The sequence below is a fragment of the Dipteris shenzhenensis genome, chromosome 5 (assembly GCF_047967505.1).
Source record: "Dipteris shenzhenensis isolate YYH24624 ecotype China chromosome 5, Dip_SZ_1.0, whole genome shotgun sequence".
NCBI lineage: Eukaryota > Viridiplantae > Streptophyta > Polypodiopsida > Gleicheniales > Dipteridaceae > Dipteris > Dipteris shenzhenensis.
Genome location: NC_141600.1, coordinates 41,218,946 through 41,238,657, shown reverse-complemented (window position 1 = coordinate 41,238,657; position 19,712 = coordinate 41,218,946). Strand labels below are relative to the sequence as shown.

Genomic DNA, 19,712 nt, shown 5'->3' with positions numbered 1-19,712 from the left:
CATTGTACTTCCAGTGGGTAAAAGGTGACCTACATTTTTTTGTTTGGTTATATAAACATAGTTTTATTGCAAAAATGTGTGCATTGGCTCCAAAAACCCAACGCCATTTGAACCCACGTAGCGTATTTACATATTTCTAAGTGAATCCCCTAACTCCAAAAATACTATGAACAATGCTATCTATCATGTTGCTGATCACCCATGTAAAGAGTGGTTGGTAAAATGATTAAAGTGGATACTTATGTTAGTCTCCCCATATATTCAAGGTCTTGTTTTACGTAAATTTTTGAAACAATGCATTGGATGCTGTTAATATCAATATGTATATATGGGTCTGAGAATACATGTGTTGACTCTAACCATATTCTCTCACTCTCACCCACACTTACACACACATGCACATGTGCGTACACACACATAAACATATACACACTAGTGCATATGCAAGGCATGCTTACTTTTCTTTCTTTCTTTTTTTCTGACTCACATACATACATGGTCAACTATGAGGGGCACATTCACCCATGGCCTATGTTGAGACAGGCAATGGGGGGCTCTTCTAGGAATCGAACATGGGCCCAACCGCTTGAGGTACTAATGCTCAGCTCTATTCACTTTTCTTATAATGCAATGCAATAAACTAGGAGGAATTAGGTAGGATTCACACATAGCCCGACATTTGCAGTAGGAAATGGTGTTTGTTCGCATGTGTATTCCACACACATTAGGCATTGTTTGTAGACGAGCACCATTTGATTAGATCGATAGTCGCAGCTTTGCTTGTGTCTATGTGTGCCTCAAGCAGTGACTGCATGCTGGCACAAGATATCAGGTAGCGTAGGAGCGAGCACATTTTTTGGAATCTCAAATGGGATCTTGCCACAGGAGCAGCGGTGTTGTGCCCGTGTACGCTGCACTTGTGCACCTCTGTCGGCCCCACTACTAGGCAGTACCCTCTCTGTCCGTATAACGAATTGTACGGAGGGCACCACCTTTGGGGACGAGGGATTAGCAATTAATGACAGTGATTAAGAAGAGGCTTAGTAGAAATACTGTTTTCGACCTCATCTTCGTGCTGGAGCTCCACAGCACCAGCTATGGCTGCTGCTTCTTCCCATCGCCATAGCCATAGCCATAGCCAAAGCCAAGCCCTTTCCTTCTCCGATGATGACCTCTCTTTCTCTGACCACACCGTCGACGACGACGACGACGACAATGATGACCCCGACGGCGAGAATAATGACGACAAACGCCTCATCGTTGAGCGTGCCTACCAGAAATACCTCCCTGATCTCAAGCAATTCGTGCACGAATCTTGTGGCTCTGTCAAGCCCAACCTCGTCACTGATCGCGAGGAGAAATCGTGCGCAGTCTGCCCGACCACGCAGTGGTTCAAGGGGTGGAAGGCCTTGCTCGCGCATGCGGGAACTTTCAAGAAGAAGCGCCCTAACCAGCACCGTGGGTACCATCAAGCCTTGCTGGAGGCTCTCAGAGTGAACGAGAAACCCCCTCAAGCCGATTTCGTGAACCACGGACGGGCAGTATCCATCAATCCCAATGTTGACAAGACTCACCTTATTGTCTGGCCCCCTGTCGTCATAATTCAAACCTTAGACAGAGGAAGGAACCTGTGCGAAAGGGTGAACGCACTACTAGCAGCTCAATTTCGAGACTTGCATGACACAAAATGCGTGGCAGCGTCTCCGAACAGCTGCTTCATTGTGTTCAAAGATGAGGCCATCGGGTTCCTGGAGGCACAAATGGTTGGAAAATGGTTTATCGACCGGGGCCGTGGAAGGGACAGTATGCACCGGAAGGGGAAGAGTTGGACGGAAGACGGACAATTGTATGGATATCTGGCGAGAGTCGAAGATATGAAGTCTCGCGATCCCGAAAGGAAATTCGTGAAAAATTGGACCGAAGAAAGCTATTACGAGAAAGTGCCAAATGCTCAAAGAAAATTCAAGCAGGTTTGACTGCGTGTGTCTACTAGAAACTAAACAAGAGTGAAGGATTTAACGGTTATGTGGTGTCGTCCTTGTGAAAATATGTGCCTATAAAAGGTTGGTTGGCGCAGCATAAAGCTGTACATAAGCCGTGCCTTAGTTCGTAAATGAGGTGTTTCAACCCTCTGTGGCTAACCATTTTGTAAAGTTATTATTCGCATATGACTTTGGATTACCGCAGGGTTGGTTAATAGAAACTGTTATCTTGTTGCTGCATCTGAGAAGAAATGTTTATGAGCAAGCATTTTTTGAAACTGCTGTCGCTCTACTGTGAAGGAGCACGACAAGGAACAAGCAATACTTAAAGCAATGGAATTGCAAGTGGAGAACCTTACTGAAGACGAACAGAAGTTGAAAATAAATAGACAGCACATTGAGCGCCTCATCCAGGAGAAACAGAAGCAAATTGCATATCATAAAAGGCGAGCAGAAGACACGGAGCAGAGATACTTAGCTTCTGTAGGTGCCTTCTCCCTGTTTGAACAGGTGTTTTTGTTCCAGTGCATTGATTCTTCTTGAAATTCAGTTAAAGGTCAAATCAAAGCCATTTTCGAAATCTTGATCTAGTTCAAAATATGTGAATGCCTCTCCTAGGCTGTCAACCAATTGGGAACAGTCCATCTATAAAAACAATAGCAATACTTCCAAGGATGATCCTTTATGCATTTGGGAGAAGATACCGTGAAATATTCAAAAGTGTTCGAAATCAAGAGGGAATGAATCACTCAAACCTCCACCCAAGATCTCTCCAACTCTTACACACACTCAACTCAGATAGATGATCACAGAGGCAACAAACACTCTCTCAGAAATAAATATGGACGGAGAGAGAAAGAGAGTATATTTATCCACTAGATGGTGGGCAGAAAAATAGCTCCAAGGGAGCAGTACAAAACACAGCAGACTGCTGGAGACAACTGATGGACTCTCTCTCTCACAACCTGCTCCAGATCTGAGTGCTGAACACAGCCTTGGAGAGGGGCTTTCAGTCTTGCACTGGATGCTGGAATGAATGGAGGAGTAGGCCTTTTATAGGCACTGCCCAGGCCCCTTGAATTGAGCGACCAGCAGGGTCGTTACCCTGTCTGGTGGCCGACCACATGGGCCCTAGAAAACTGACCAGGGTTGGCCCTGGTCGGTGGCCCTGGTTGGCCTGACTTGGCCTGCCACAGGCCCCTATATAAGGGTGCCTTGTGCAGCCAGTCAGCGCTGCTGCAGGAGCCTCCATGTGAGGCCTAAAGCCCTGTTTTACCTGCTGTTGCAGGCTGCAACCAGCCCGTGTGCTGGTTGCCTATGATGCCGACCTGAGTCTCTCTCTCTCCAGCCCTCCTACCTCTCACTGCCCCTTGTCCCCTCAAATCGGGGGCTCATAGGTGGGCACAGTGAGTTTCTAACAAAAAGAAAGCACAACCATATTGGCAGGAGACTTCAATGCTCAAACAGAATCCAAGCAAGCACCCATAAGTGGGAAGGCAGAGACCCTCCTGCTGCAAAATTGGTTGACAGCCATGATAATGCTAAGATTTTGCTCACAACTTTAGAGCCGTAGAAGTAAATATTGTCACCCCTGTTCACTCCTAGGTGACCCCTGTTCACACCTAGGTCACCCCTTTTCACTCCTATGTCAAATTCCCATGTTCACCTCTCTGTCACCCATGTTCACCTCTCTGTCACCCATGTTCACTCCTAGGTCACCCCTGTTCACTCCTATGTCAACTCCCCATGTTCACCTCTCTGTCACCCCTTGTTCACTCCTAGGTCACCCATGTTCACCTCCAGGTCACTCCTGTTCACTCCTATGTCAACTCCCCATGTTCACCTCTCTGTCACCCATGTTCACTCCTAGGTCACCCCTGTTCACTCCTATGTCAACTCCCCATGTTCACCTCTCTGTCACCCCTTGTTCACTCCTAGGTCACCCATGTTCACCTCCAGGTCACCCCTGTTCACTCCTATGTCAACTCCCCATGTTCACCTCTCTATCACCCATGTTCACCTCCAGGTCACCCCTGTTCACTCCTAGGTCACCCCTGTTCACTCCTATGTCAACTCCCCATGTTCACCTCTCTGTCACCCATGTTCACCTCCAGGTCACCCCTCTTCACTCCTAGGTCACCCCTGTTCACTCCTATGTCAACTCCCCATGTTCACCTCTCTGTCACCCATGTTCACTCCCAGGTCACCCCTGCTGTTCACTCCTATGTCAACTCCCCATGTTCACCTCTCTGTCACCCATGTTCACTCCCAGGTCACCCCTGTTCACTCCTATGTCAACTCCCCATGTTCACCTCTCTGTCACCCATGTTCACTCCTAGGTCACCCCTGTTCACTCCTAGGTCACCCCTGTTCACTCCTATGTCAAATCCCCATGTTCACCTCTCTGTCACCCATGTTCACCTCCAGGTCACCCCTCTTTACTCCTAGGTCACCCCTGTTCACTCCTATGTCAACTCCCCATGTTCACCTCTCTGTCACCCATGTTCACTCCCAGGTCACCCCTGTTCACTCCTATGTCAACTCCCCATGTTCACCTCTCTGTCACCCATGTTCACTCCCAGGTCACCCCTGTTCACTCCTATGTCAACTCCCCATGTTCACCTCTCTGTCACCCATGTTCACTCCTAGGTCACCCCTGTTCACTCCTAGGTCACCCCTGTTCACTCCTATGTCAAATCCCCATGTTCACCTCTCTGTCACCCATGTTCACTCACGCCTGTTCACTCCTAGGTCACCCCTGTTCACTCCTATGTCAAATCCCCATGTTCACCTCTCTGTCACCCATGTTCACTCCTAGGTCACCCCTGTTCACTCCTAGGTCACCCCTGTTCACTCCTATGTCAAATCCCCATGTTCACCTCTCTGTCACCCATGTTCACCTCTCTGTCACCCATGTTCACTCCTAGGTCACCCCTGTTCACTCCTTGTGTAGCAACGCAATTGACTGAGTAGTTCAATGTGTCTCCAAAATAGCGCTTACAACAATAGTCTAGTAGAAATTAGTGGGCAATCAAACCACTATATGATAATCTAGGCCATTCTTAGCTACTACTCTACTGCCATGTAAGTTCTATTTTTGGTTGCAAGCCATGGGAAATTGCCTAAAAGATCAAATTTCATGTCCATAAGGCTATTTATGATTTGTTATTTTGAATAAAACATTATGAAAGACATTTGATGCTTGAGATGATAGAAATACATTACTGCATTAAAATTTGAAACATAAAACCAAGATACATAATGGCAATCAATAGACATGTGCAACTAATTCCTCATATTGTAGAGTGGGACAAGGATCTAACCTTCCAAGTTATCTTGGATAAATCTTGCTTGAGGAGGTAGAGGATTGCAAACACATTATACACATCCATGTCCGTGTCCAAAAGGATATGTGGTGCATCAAGAAAATAAGGAAACAAAGAATAAATAAAATACGAACATCTTCCAAAAATGCTCAAGCCATAACATGATCACTGGAACCATCTCAACGGATAGGAATGCTTTCCACAACATCATGTACATCAAATCCACTCTTGATAATACAAAGGCATGGATAAGGTGTCACAGTCTCTCATAAACACATGTAGAGAGAACACTAACGATAGTGTACACATTTAGCTTCAAGATTAGCTTTTGTATTTGCCAAAAGACTTGAGAGCTTTTGTACCATGCCCAAGCTGGTCACACACTTGAAACAAAATCTAACTGAGATCCTATTTACCCATGCCAAATCTAGTGAACTCATAGTCTGAGTATGCATCTCACTACAGTAGGCATGCATCCCACTACAGTAGGCTGCATCACTCCTGTATCAAACATACGAATGAAGATCACCTTGTTTAGCACATCAAAGAGGAAGAATGCCACATAATCACCATGGTGAGCATACATTGCATCTATAACTTTACCCAATGTCCATCACTAGTCTATAATCTTCTCACTGAAAACTTTCAACATGATCATTGTTTGCACTCTTGAATATGTTGGTGAATCGACAACGCCGGTAGTAAGCACAATGATAGATTGGGCATTATTTCATGCACTGGCAGCTTGGTGTAAAGAAGAGTTGAGTCTTTGGGTAGTTTTTGACTATAATAATGGAGTGGTGATTCTCAATGCTTTTAACTTCTTTTGTTATGCAAATGATGAAGAGTACAATATCTTGAAGCCGCTATGTGCACTTCGAATTGTGAGAAGGGTGATTCTTGAATGCATGTATATACAATGTTTTCATGGTGCTTATTTTTAAAAAATTTGTTGAGGATCACATTGTGGAGTGTTTTTAGTAAGTGGTTATGCATAATAAGTTGGTCTTGGTATACTAAGGCTATGTGGGATCTTGTTTGGGATACTATTTGGATCTTGGTGTTTCCTTTTTGTGTTTCATCATGGTGAAGATTCCAGTGTTTCGAGGGACCCAAGGGGAAGACCTGGAGTCTTATCTTCGGGATTTTGTTCGAGGATGCCGGCTTTCTGGATGGCCCATGAAGGAGTGGACGAAGATTTTGCATGATTTTCTTGAAGGGGACTCTACCGAGGAGGACTGAGATTAAGTGGTGGCTGCAATGAAGCAGAGATTTGGGGCAGTGGAGTTGCCAAATGCATTGATGTTGCAGTTGGATTGGTTCTATCAAGGAGAGGGTGAGATGGTGTCACCACAATGTAAATATCTTAAGTCAAAGTACAATTGACCATTTATTTGATCATAATTAAAGAGTTTTATATGTGTTAATTATGGTCAAAGAGTTCTTTTAATGGTCAAAGAATTGACTACGGTCAAAGATACTTGACTCTGGTGAAGTGAACCTGACTTCGGTCGGGGAGACTTGGTTTATTACCAAGAGGGTTAACTACGGTTAACGAGAGAACTACAGAGCTGACTACGGTCAGAGAGTGTTGACTTCAGTCAATGAGACTTGGCATGTGCTAAGAGGGTTAACCACGGTTAACCAAGATGTGCCAACTTCGGTTGGAGAGACTTGGCTATAATTAAGGCGCATCGACCCTTGGTCAAAGCTCCTTAATTATGATTAAGAGCGTTGACTTCGGCTAACTAGAGAATAAATACATATTTTTATATTTGTTATGTGTGCACATGTATTCAGTGAGGACATCCACCGTGACTAGAATTAGTCCACAATGTGTTGTTTGCATGCAAAGCACTAACAATTAATGGGTGCTATGGTGGTGCACTTTAATTAATTGTTGCAGGTACTAGAAAGAGTTATTTTCCTAAGCGCTACGGGAGCCTAACAAGCATCTAGGAGGCGGTTCGTGTGACCAAGTGCTTTGAAGACTCCAGAGTTGCCCTTATTAGCATGTAATAGGACTTCGTCTAGATTTTAGACAAGTGGCATGTTGCCAATTTGAAATGAGCTTGAAGCTCTTGTAATATGGATTCACATTGGATTCTCATGTATCAGGCAGCTCTACGCTGAACTCTTGTGAGAGATTCTCTCTTCAAGAAATAAAATACCTTCGGGGGGGTCCAGCTCGACATGTTGTCCTGGGCCCTAGCTATGTGTAGAGAGAGAGAGAGCTCTTATGAGTGTTTCTGCAGTAAATTATGAGCGTGAGGTTCCATGAGAGAGCTAGCGATTGCATAAAGAAATGAGAGTGTCTCTGCTGTCTTTTATGAGGGAGGATTACATTGGTATCAGAGCCTGGGATTCACCATCTTATTAGGTGGTGACGATCCAAGAAAGGTTTGAGGATGTGAAGTTGGGTGATCAAAAGATCATTGCATCTGTTGAAGCTCTATTTTGGCTGCCTGCCAGTTTCGCCAACAGTGGGCTACAAGTTCTGGTTCTCAAGCATTAGTTTCTGACGTCTGGTAATCATCTACTATTGGGTGCACCGATGAAGCAGTTAAGAGCGGGGGTCTACACCGTTCCTTGGAGAGAACTTTGAGAAGACGATTGCTTGATGCCCTGGGCTGAGGGCTAGCAGGGAGGCCTAACAGGCATCACAGACGACTTCACGCCGGCACACATGGCGCAGGTCCATTGTTGGACGGAGATATCGACGGAGACGCTTGACGGAAGATTCATGATGGGAAAAGCCTTCGTCAGGTTTTACTCCCCCGTGACGCGTGTGTGAAAAGAAAGTCATTGCTGTGGTTAACAGAGCCGGTGACGCTGACGCGATGCTCTCGATGGAAATCTTTGCCAAGGTTTGGGCAAGTTTGCAGATGCTGTGTGGTAGCCAGCGTGGTGTGGCACGCAGGACACCAGAGCTGACGTGGCGCTTAGACGTGGCATCACGTGTGGCTAACGTGGTACACATGAGCTGACGTGGCATGGTACAGTTCAGATGCTGATGTGGCATCCAAGCCTTAAGGGGTGCTGATGTGGCAGTACACGTGGCAACCAGCTCAGATGCTGATGTGGCACTAACATGTGGCAAACAGGAGGCTGATGTGGCAGACTTGAGGTTAAGCCAACCTAACCTTGGTTAGTGGGCTAGTTAGAGGTCCAGTTAGTTGACCCAACCAAACTAGTCTGGTCATTGTAACCAGACTGACCAATCCAGTTAGTCTAGTTGCAGACTAATCAGACCAGAACCAGTCAGTCTGGTTAGAGTAACCAGCCAGTTACTCCATCTGGTTACTGTTTTTTAAAAAAAAGAAAAAGAGAGGGAGTTGCAGAGACTGTTTCTGCCAGCAGTCTTCACCTATTTGAGAGAGTATTTACTGTCAGAAAAGCAGCAGAAACACAGTAAAATCTGAGATTTGCAGAAAAAGAATATGCATGCCTTTGTGCTCAGGAAAAGATGAGTTAGATGCATTCTGAACGCTTTTTGCAATAGCCAGAAAAGGGGCAATATAGTTATTAATGCCTTGGCAACTTTGTGGGTATATGCCTTGAGTTGACAGCCCGGTACTGGCATAGATTGTGAATGCAAGACACCTCTTGTTGAGGTAATTTTTCCCTTTGAAAAGCAAAGACAGTGTGCATCAGTTGCATACACAGTGTGTGTGAGAAACTTGCAGATCTCAGACGAGTTGTAAGAAAATGGCTTAATCACCTATCCAGTGGGATTCACAAGATAGGAATGTACATCCAAGACAGAGAAGTGTGCAGCAAACTCAGCAAGAATTTGAGCAGATGGTACGCATGTATACAAGAGATGGAAAATCTCAAAAAGGATCCAAGGGCTCAGCATTTGTTTCAAGCAAAAGCTATGCCTAATGTAGCATATGACGTGCCAATGCCAGAGACACACTCTCGTGTACAGCCAGAGAAAGAGAGATCTCATAGGGGATGGTCTCATAGCAGGAAGAGATCGAGGCATCATCATCGATTTCCTAGTCCATCACTGTCTACCTCGAGTTCGACTTCTGTATCTTCTTCTTTATCAGATAAACCATCAAGGAAAAGAAGGAAACACAAGAAGTCCAGGAAGAGTAAGTCTTCCAGAGAGACCAAGGAATTCAAAGAGGGAGGTAAATCTGTCAATTCATGCTGAAATGAATGATGCAGACAAAGATAAATTTCAGTTTCTTGTAAACTTTAAAGATTGTTTTTCCGATGCTTTGCCAGGGGAGTTACCCCCAGAGAGACCAGAAGATCATCAGATAGAGTTAATGCCTGGTAGTGAGCCACCAAACAGACCACCTTATAGAGTCAATGCGACTCAGAGAGAGGAGATTATGGCTCAGGTACAGGACTTGCTGTCCAAAGGGTTGATTCAGCCCAGCTCGTCTCCTTTTTGTTCCACTGTACTGCTAGTACAGAAGAAAGATGGCTCATTCCGTATGTGCGTCGATTACCGCACACCGAACAAAATGACCATCAAGAATAGATTCCCTATTTTACGCATTGATGATGTGCTGGATCAGTTAAATGGAGCTTCAGTTTTCAGCAGGATAGACTTAAAGAGTGACTATCACCAAGTGAGGATACAGCCTCAGGATGTGCACAAGACAGCGTTCCGCACTACATTCGGGTTGTATGAATATCTTGTGATGTCTTTTGGATTGACCAATGCCCCAGCTACCTTCAATAGGATGATGGATCACATCTTCCAAAAGTACATGCATTTCACGTGCAGATTTTAGTGTTAAAACATATCACCAAAGTTTGATATACTTTTTGACTCAGAAATGGGCAAACATGCTGTCAATGTATCATTTGCAGATTGTCCATACCCCAGGAATTCGGAACAGAGTGGCAGAGGCCTTGTCTCGAAGACCCCAGGTCAATAATGTGACTATTGCCTATCATCAGGACCTGGAAGGCATGAGGGAACAATATGCTAATGATGCAGATTTTGGCGAGATTTTACAGCAAATGCAAGAGGGGCAATCCACCAGTCACTATTCCCTGAAAGATGGGTATCTAATGAAAGATGATTGCCTATGCATCACCCAGGAGATGAGGAAAAAGATTTTGGAGGAATGCCATGCACCTCCCTATGCTGGACATAGAGGAATTACAGCAACAACTCTAGCACTAGAGAGGTATTTCTTTTGGCCAGGGATGTAGAAAGATATACATCAGTTTGTTACTGAATGCCTTACGTGTCAGAAAGTGAAGTATGATAGACGGAAGACACCTGGCCTACTTATGCCTCTTCCCGTGCCTTAGGCACCATGGGGAAGTATTACAATGGACTTTATTTTTTATTTGCCAAGATCAAAGTCAGGGAATGATGGGATTTGGACTATCATTGATAGATTCAGCAAGCAAGCTCATTTCATTCCTGTTCGCAAAACCATAAAGGCAGATCATATGGCTAAGCTTTTCATGGCACAGATCTTCAAGCACCATGGTATGCCTAAGTCCATTGTCAGTGATTGAGATCCTAGAATGACCGGGAGGAATCTGAATTTTTCTTCTTCTTTCCATCCCCAGACAGATGGTCAAAGTGAAGTAGCAAATTCTACAGCATTGGATATGCTGAAATGCTACGTGGGTGACCAAGGTTCAGATTGGGAAAAGTACCTACCATTGGTAGAGTTTGCTTACAATAATACAGTACACAGCTCTATAGGGAAACCCCCCTTTGAGGTCATTTATGGGAAGGTGATTTTGCCACCTATCCTGAGGACCAAGGGTGAAATATTTGCAGCTTATCAGTTTGTGAGAGACCTCCAGACAGCTTACAGCCAAGTCCGGACAGCAATCGAAAGGTCTCAAGAGAAACATGAAAGAGCTGCAAATAAGCATAGGAGACAGTTAGATCTCAAGAAAGGGGATTGGGTACTTTTGAAGTTTGAAAAAGCTAGGCTCCGCAAGTTTAAAGTCAAACAGAAAGTGTATGCAAAGTTATCTCCCAGATACTATGGCCCTTTCAAGGTTACAGAAAGAGTAAATGAGGTTGCATACAGGTTATCATTGCCAAAGCATTGGAGGATTCACAATGCATTCCATGTGAGTCTTCTAAAGAAATTCCAGGGGCCAGAGCCTACAGAGCTAATATCAGAGGATCCACCATAAGTGGATGAGCTGGAGGAGGTTCTTCAGCCAGAGCAAATTGTGTACCATATTGTACGCAAAGGCCCTTAGGGCAAGGAGTTTTACAGGTATCTTGTAAAATTCAAGAATTATACGGCATTAGATGCCAAGTGGATGGATGAAGACATGTTATCCGATCATCCACAGCTTTTGGATGTTTACAAGGAAGCTTTTCAGTTGAGGTCAACTGAATAGAAGCCGAGGGGATGTCACCACAATGTAAATATCCTAAGTCAAAGTACAATTCACCATTTATTTAATCATAATTAAAGAGTTTTATATGTGTTAATTATGGGACTACGGTCAAAAATACTTGATTCTGGTTAAGTGAACTTGACTTCGGTCGGGGAGACTTGGTTTATTACCAAGAGGGTTAACTATGTTAACTAGAGAACTACAGAGCTGACTATGGTCAGAGAGTATTGACTTCGGTCAATGAGACTTGGCATGTGCCAAGAGGGTTAACCATGGTTAACCAAGATGTGCCAACTTTAGTTAGAGAGTTGTGCCAACTTCGGTTAGAGAGTTGTGCCAACTTCGGTTGGAGAGACTTGGCTATAATTAAGGCGCATCGACCCTTAGTCAAAGCTCCTTAATTATGATCAAGAGTGTTGACTTCAGTCAACTAGAGAATAAATATGTTTTTTTATATTTGTCATGTGTGCACATGTATTCAGTGGGGACGCCCACCGTGACTAGAATTAGTCCACAATGTGTTGTTTGCATGCAAAGCGCTAACAATTAATGGGTGCCATGGTGGTGCGCTTTAATTAATTGTTACAGGTACTAGGAAGAGTTATTTTCCTAAGTGCTACGGGAGCCCAACAAGCATCTAGGATGCGGTTCGCGTGACCAAGTGCTTTGAAGACTCCAGAGTTGCCCTTAGTGGTATGTAATAGGACTTAGTCTAGATTTTAGACAAGTGGCATGTTGCCAAATTGAAATGAGCTTGAAGCTCTTGTAATATGGATTCATGTTGGATTTTTATGTATCAGGCAGCTCTACGCTAAACTCTTATAACAGATTCTCTCTTCAAGAAATAAAATACCTTGGGGGGGGGTCTAGCTCGACATGTTGTCCTGGGCCCTAGCTATGTATAGAGAGAGAGAGAGAGAGAGAGAGAGAGAGAGCTCTTATGAGTGTTTCTGCAGTAAATTATGAGCGTGAGGTTCCACGAGAGAGTTAGCGATTGCATAAAGAAATGAGAGTCTCTGTGCTGTCTTTTATAAGAGAGGATTACAGATGGTCTCTGTGTTGGCAATCTGATATGAAACTTTATGGAGAAAGTATGAAAGGACAGCTTTGCGAGTTGTGGCATTTACATCATCGGTCCCTCAAAGTCTCGTAGGGACGGAGCACTTAAAGATGAGCAAATTTGTCATGGCTTTGGAGCCTTGTCTTCGCTCGAAAGTAATGAGTAAAGATCCAACAACATACATGGAGGCACTTTGCATTGGGACCAAGAAAGAAGCTTCTCTAAAGATCGAATTCTCTTTTGTGTTTTCAACAGCTTCAACTTCTAAGGTGGAGGTAATGGGCACTTCTCAGGTACCAAAGTCCTTTGAGTTAGATCATAATATCTCCCAATTGATGGCAGAGTTTGTTGATTTGAAATTGCATTTGGTTAATGCATGATAACCTAGAGCACCAAAGAGTGAGGATAGGCCTCGAGATAAGAGTGGGGTCACTTGCTATGAATGTAATGAAAAAGGTCACTATTGCCCTGAGTGTCCTAGATCGAGAAAGAAAGAAGAAAAACAAGTATCTTTGTTAGAAGCTTCTTTAGGGGATGAGGAAAGAGAGGTAATGATGGCTAAACGGGGACGTGGTAAAGCAAAAGAAGAAGAAGAAACCAAGGAAGAAGTAGATAAGGAACATCAGGAAGAGGAACACCCTAGCAAGAAAAAGAAGGCATCCAGAAGGAGAATTAGCCATTCAGACTTTCCTTTAGGACAAGGCATTGAAAGCTATGACTTGTTGTCCGATCTTAAAGAAAAGGAAGCTCATATCACCTTTGGTCAATTACTTGCTTTGTCTTCAAAATTACGGAAGGAATGGGGAAAGCTAGCAAGCACAAGAGTGTCAAAGAAGAAAAAGAAGAGAAGTGCCATTTCTGTTGTTCAAAAGGTAGATATAGATGTTGGTGATGATGTATCTATGATTGATGTGATCATTGATGGTCAAGTGATTTCTAATGTGTACATTGATGGAGGTGCATCGATTAATGTCATGAGTGAGAAGACCATGATAGATGCTGATTTAAAATACTCTAGTACTACCTCTCCTTATCGCATTAAATTGACTAACAACACTAGGGTAAAGACCTTGGGAGTCGTGAAGAATCTAGAAGTGGATGTATGTGGAATTTCTATGCTGACTACTTTTTAGGTGATCCCTACCAAGCCAGATGCACGTGCCTATCCATTGATTTTGGGAAGGCCTTAGCTACGCAAGGTGAAGGTTGTTCAAAAGTGGGATACTGGAGAATTGATTTTGCAAGGAAATGATAAGAAGGTGCGCTACAACATCAGAAGTCGCAAAAAGAAAGTTGTCAAGGAGGAGTCTCAACATCAGAGAGTTCGAGCTCTGATTTTAAAGAAGAAGAGACATGGTGTAGCTCCGAGGAGTCCAACTTAGAGGGTGAGGTGGAAGGAGTGGTCTTTGGTCTTTGTCTTGGTGCTCATCGGAATGAGTCAGGAAGGAACAAGGTGGTGGCACAAGAAGATCCTGTAGAGACACTTCATGTGAAGGATGTGGAGCACATTAAATGATGCCAACGCAATGAAGAGCTTCTTGGTGATTCTCTATCAGATAGTGAGAAGCTCCAGTACTTGGATATGTTAGATGATTTTCCATATCTCTTTGCAACAAGCTATTCATAGGTTCGACCAGTCTCTCTTGTGAAGCACAAGATTGAGTTGAAGCCAGAAAGCAAGCCAGTTGTGCAATGCTTAAGGCAATTAGAGATGATCCAAGCTGAGGCACTAAAGAAAGAGGTAACACAACTACTTGAGGCGGGATTCATCTTTCTTGTTGATGATTCAGAATGGATATCTCCTATAGTTATCACACCAAAGAAAGGAAATAAGTGGCGGGTTTGTGCGGACTTTCGTTCTTTGAATGCATGCACTAAGAGGGATCATTTTCCTTTGCCATTCCAAGATGAAATATTAGACCAAGTGGCAAGGCATGAGATGTATTCTGTATGTGATGGGTACTCTAGGTACTTTTTAAATTCGTTTTCGAGAGGAAGATCAAAAGAAAAGATCATTTGTCACACCTTGGGGAGTTTTTGCTTACAGAGTGATGCCTTTTGGGTTGACCAACGCACCAGCTATATTTCAAAGGTTCATGAGTAAAGTGCTCGAGCCTTACTTGGGAAAGTTTATAAGGGTGTTTTTGGATGATTTTTGCATTTATTCTCGATGCATAGATCACATGGAGAAGTTAATGATGACCTTAGCTAGGATTGATGAAGCAAAAGAGTGTCTAAATCCTAGCAAGTGTCATTTGGTTAAAACAAAAGTAGTCTTGTTGGGGCATATTGTGTCTGAAGAAGGCCTGTAAATGGATCATGACAAGGTTCAAGCAATCATGGCATTACCAAGTCCTGAGAGTATCACTGGTGTTTGCAGAATGCTCGGAAAAAGCAAGTATTATCAACGCTTTTGTGATGATTTCATAGAGATAGTGCATCCCATGAACTTGTTGACAAGAAAAGGAGTTTCTTTCCAATGGGGTGTGGAGCACATGAGTCTTTTCAGCAACTTAAGGAGGCTATGAGTAAGGGCCCAATATTGAAGCCCCCTGATTGGTCTTAAGACTTTTATGTAAATCCAGTGTATCTTTGCATTCAGTTGGTGTTGTATTGCTACAAACACGAGAGAAAGGTAGAATGCAACGCATTTATTATGCCAGTTGACAGCTTACAGAGGTGAAAACAAGGTATGAAGAAATGGAGCAGCAAGCCCTCTCTTTGGTGTTTTCATTCAGAAAGTTTCGCTCCTATTTATTACCGTGGTAATTTTTCTTCCTTACCTCTCAGTCTGTATTAGCATATCTAGTTCGCAAGCCTAATCGTGGAGGGAGAGTTGCAAAATGGTTGTTAGAGCTTCAAGAGTTCTCTTTCTCTTTTGTTAGTGAAAATACCACTAGGTTCACTATGGCAGATTTGCTCACAGAACGGCAGGATCTAAGAGAAGAAAAATATAAGGAGGACATTAATGATGAAAGGGAGACACCACCAACAGCTTTTGTCTTGTATTTTGATGGGGCTTTTAGTCCTTCACACCAACAAGGAGCCGGGGGATAGTCTTGATGAATTCTGAAGGTCAAGAGGTGTGGGCAAGAGGACAAGAGCTTCTAGGTATCACAAGTAATAATGCAGCTGAGTATAATGCTTTGATTCTTGGTTTGGAGGGTTGTCTTCAAAGTCATGTTAAAGAATTGAAAGTAAAAGGAGATTCTCAGCTTATTACAAAGCAAATGCAAGGGCATTACAAGACAAGAAGTCCTCATTTGAAGGATCAAAAGGCTATGGGAATATGTAGTCAATTTGATTTTGGCAAGTTTGTTCATATAAACAGAAAAGAAAATCAAAGGGCAGATAAGTTAGCTACTCAAGCCATTGTAGTACAAGACCGGGGGATGGTTTCTTTGGTAGACACTGGATGGCCAAAATTGCAAGCTCACTGGACGGTATATGCAACTATGCCACTGGCCCTCCCTTTATAGCCTTTGGGAAGAGTGCTTGCCAAAGCCAAGAAAAGCACACAAGCGCCATGAAAAGCGAAAAGCGAAAAAGCAATCTGTTCTAGCCCGTTATGTGCCTGCCTATCCCTAGTGTGCACATGACACTAGGTGCCTTTATGGGCTGCCATCGCAGCATAGAAACAGGCCCTATGCAAGCCTTGAACAGCTTTGAAGTGGGCATGAAAAATACGCCTCTAAGTATGTAGGTCCTCAAGGGCACTGAAGAGCCGTGACCTGGCCCCGATCTGATCCATATTGGAATGCACAGCTCTTGGCCCATGCGCATGATCCTAGCACATCCTTTAAGCAAGCAGACCTGCTCTAGAGTTGGTTGGATACAACACTAGCCCTTGCAATCACACATGCCTAGGTGGGCTCCCAACCCTCCCTCTATACTAACCTCACAAGGGGCACAACAAAGGCCCTTACTCCTTGTCATGTGCACGGATTGGTATCTGACGTGTACTAGGTACACAGGACTAGCTCAGGTTAGCCTAGGGAGTGTTGAGATATCAAGCTCTACCCCCGATATATCTCCTGGATGACTATCATTTATGTCATCGCCTATGTTAGCTGTACTCGTGGTGTAGTTAGACTACCACGTATGTTTTTGGTTTGGGTTCACATATGAACCACGTATTCTAGGTTTTGACATATAGGGTATTTCCCTCTTCTATTGTATTGTTGTTGTGTGCAAAAGTGAAGAAAGGCTTCACCCTCCAACCTTGTGTCCTCTCTCTTTTTGTGTGTTGTGAAGAAAGCTGAACTTGAGTCTCCTATCTCTCTCCCTCATTCTTTACATGGTATCAGAGCCTTGTTCGTGGTAAGGAGCTCAAGAAAGCAAGCCAAGTTTGTGGTGTCCTGGTAAGAGAACCAGTGTTGCTTTCCTATTTCGAGTTTGGGAGCAAATCTCTGCAGGTAGCACAGCCAGAAGTGCAGGAGTGCACTGTTTCTGATTGAGAGGCCCTTCGCGGTGTGGCGAGAGCACAGTATATGCTGCGGGAAAGGACAAAGCCCTTGGTGACTTTATTTTTTTGATTTGAGGCCGTTTCGAAGCCCGTTTTGGAGGCGGAAGTTCTTCGCAGGCACTCAGAAAAAGGCCCTGTTTTGGCTGTGCGACCACCGCGCGGCTAGTCGGTGGAAAGGTGCCACAGAAATTGCATCGTATGCCTATGTGCAGAGATATTGGGAGTTGCAGATTCATGCCTGTTGCCTGTTGATGCAAAATTGCACTAGGAAGTGACTGTGTGGTGAAATACCACTTTCGTCAGTGTTGCAGATCTGCCCCTGTGAGGCTTTTTGCAGAAGTTTTGCTACTTGCCCTTGTGAGGCATTTGCTGTGTTTACAGGTTGCTGTTGCAATTCGTGATTTGTAAAATGTCTGAGAATCTGTCTACCATTGTCAGTGAGAAGCTTGACAAGAACAACTTCCAAGCATGGAAGTTCAGGATGACAAACTTCCTTATGGGAAAGGGAGTTTGGGATTACATCAGTGGTGAAACTGCAGAACCAGTTTTGGGTGCTGCTCCCACTCCTGCTGAATTGAAGGCCTTTAAAGAATGGCATGAAAAAGCCAGAAAATGCTTGTATTGGCTGTCTGTTAGCATTTCAGATTCTATGATTGTGCACATACAGGATGTAGAGACACCTAAGGAGGCATGGGATACATTGGTGAAGCTGTATAGCACAAATACCAAAGCACGAAAGATGCAGCTAAAGCAGGAGTTGCACAATGTTCAAAGGAAAAATATGAATATAAATGAGTATTCCTTGAAGGTGAAAGGCCTTGCAGATTCTCTTGCCTCCATTGGAGCACCTGTTGATGATGAGGACTTAGTGTCCGTGACCTTGAATGGTCTTGGGAAAGATTATGCACAGTTTCGGACATCCATTGGAGTCCGTGAAACATTTCCTGATTTTCAGGAACTTATTGCTCTCTTGCTGAGTGAAGAGCAAAGGAATGGTGGTTCAGCCACCTCAACTTCTCAAGAGACTGCTTTCTACTCGAATACAGGTAGAGGCAGAGGTAGAGGAAGAGGCCGTTTTGGTGCCGTGCAGGAAATTAGAACCAACAGCAACAACAGGAAAACCAGTCCTATGGAGGAGGACGTGGTAGTTCTAGAGGCAGGGGGAGCCAAAGAGGTCGTGGTTCATGGCAAAGGAACCAGCAAGTAAATAGCAGCACAGAATGCTATTATTGTGGAAAGCCTGGACACAAGGAGAATACATGCTATAAAAAGCAGAATGACATCAAAAGTGGGAAGTTGCAGCAAAGCAACTATGCATCATCAAGTGGGCATGGTGACGACAGAAATGAGCACCTTTTTGTGATGCAGCATATGGTTAACTCCATGTCAGGAGATGCTGCAGCTTGCAATGATGTTTGGTATGTTGATTCAGGTGCCTCTAACCACATGACCAGTCATGGTGAGTGGTTTCATGATGTTAGAAATTTGGATAAGCCAGGTTATGTTGAAACAGGTGATGATACTGCGCACCCAATTACGCAGGTTGGTAAAGTGCCATTGGCTATGCAGGATGGCAAAACGAAGTACTTGGCAGATGTACTTCATGTTCCAAAAATCACTAAGAACCTGGTTTCAGTTGGCCAGATGGTTGAGCAAGGTCTGCAGGTTAGATTTAATCCTGATGGATGCTTTGTTGAGGACTTGAAAAATAAATGCCGCTTGGTTGCGAAAGGCAACAAAAATGGAAGAATGTTCACCTTGGATGTTGATATGCCTGAGGTGAAAGCTGCTATGTTTGCACATGGGAGAGGTGTCATTGCAGATATTGAGATATGGCACAAGCGCATTGGGCACGTGAATATACAAAGGCTGAAATCTATGCAAACGAAAAACATTGTTGCAGGTTTGCCTAAATTCAGAGTTGAGGGAATGCAAAAGGTATGTGAAGCATGCCAAATGGGTAAGCAGGCCAGACATGCATTTCCCAAAAATGCTAAGGTGAGCAGAAGACCTTTGGAAGTGATCCATTCAGATGTTTGGACAACCAAAACTGCTTCTATTGGTGGATGCCATTATTATGTGACGTTTATTGATGACTACACTAGGAAGGTGTGGATTTATTTTATGAAGCACAAAAGTGAAGTGTTCAGCCATTTCAAGGCTTTTAAGGCCATGGTTGAAAAAGAGAAAGGTGTGCATATTAAAGTGCTAAGATCTGATGGAGGGGGAGAGTACTTTTCAGAAGAATTTTGTGAATATCTGAAAGAACAGGGAATTCAAAGGAAGTACTCATGCAGGTCTACCCCTCAGCAGAATGGGGTTGCAGAAAGGAAGAACAGGCATATTGCAGAAGTAGGACGGGCGATCCTAAATGAGAAAAACATGCCTGATTATTTTTGGGCTGAAGCAGTAGCAATTGCTGTTTATATTATGAACAGAACTCCCACTGCAGCTGTCCATGGCATGACGCCTGAAGAAATGTATACAGGCCAAAAACCAGATATTTCTCACTTGAAGGTATTTGGTTGCAT

At 43.9% G+C, this 19,712-nt stretch overlaps 1 protein-coding gene across 1 annotated transcript in view; it reads left to right on the top strand.

The window, feature by feature from the left end:
* The first annotated feature begins 1,058 nt into the window (after window positions 1-1,058).
* LOC147902032 (uncharacterized) overlaps window positions 1,059-19,712 on the top strand; it is a 52,668-nt gene continuing 34,014 nt past the window's right edge. Inside the window, exons 1-2 of the mRNA XM_087374860.1 lie at window positions 1,059-1,970; window positions 2,283-2,465. Of these exons, the coding sequence (XP_087230986.1) occupies window positions 1,098-1,970; window positions 2,283-2,465 (1,056 nt within the window). The 5' untranslated portion in view covers window positions 1,059-1,097. The remainder of the gene's footprint in view (window positions 1,971-2,282; window positions 2,466-19,712) is intronic.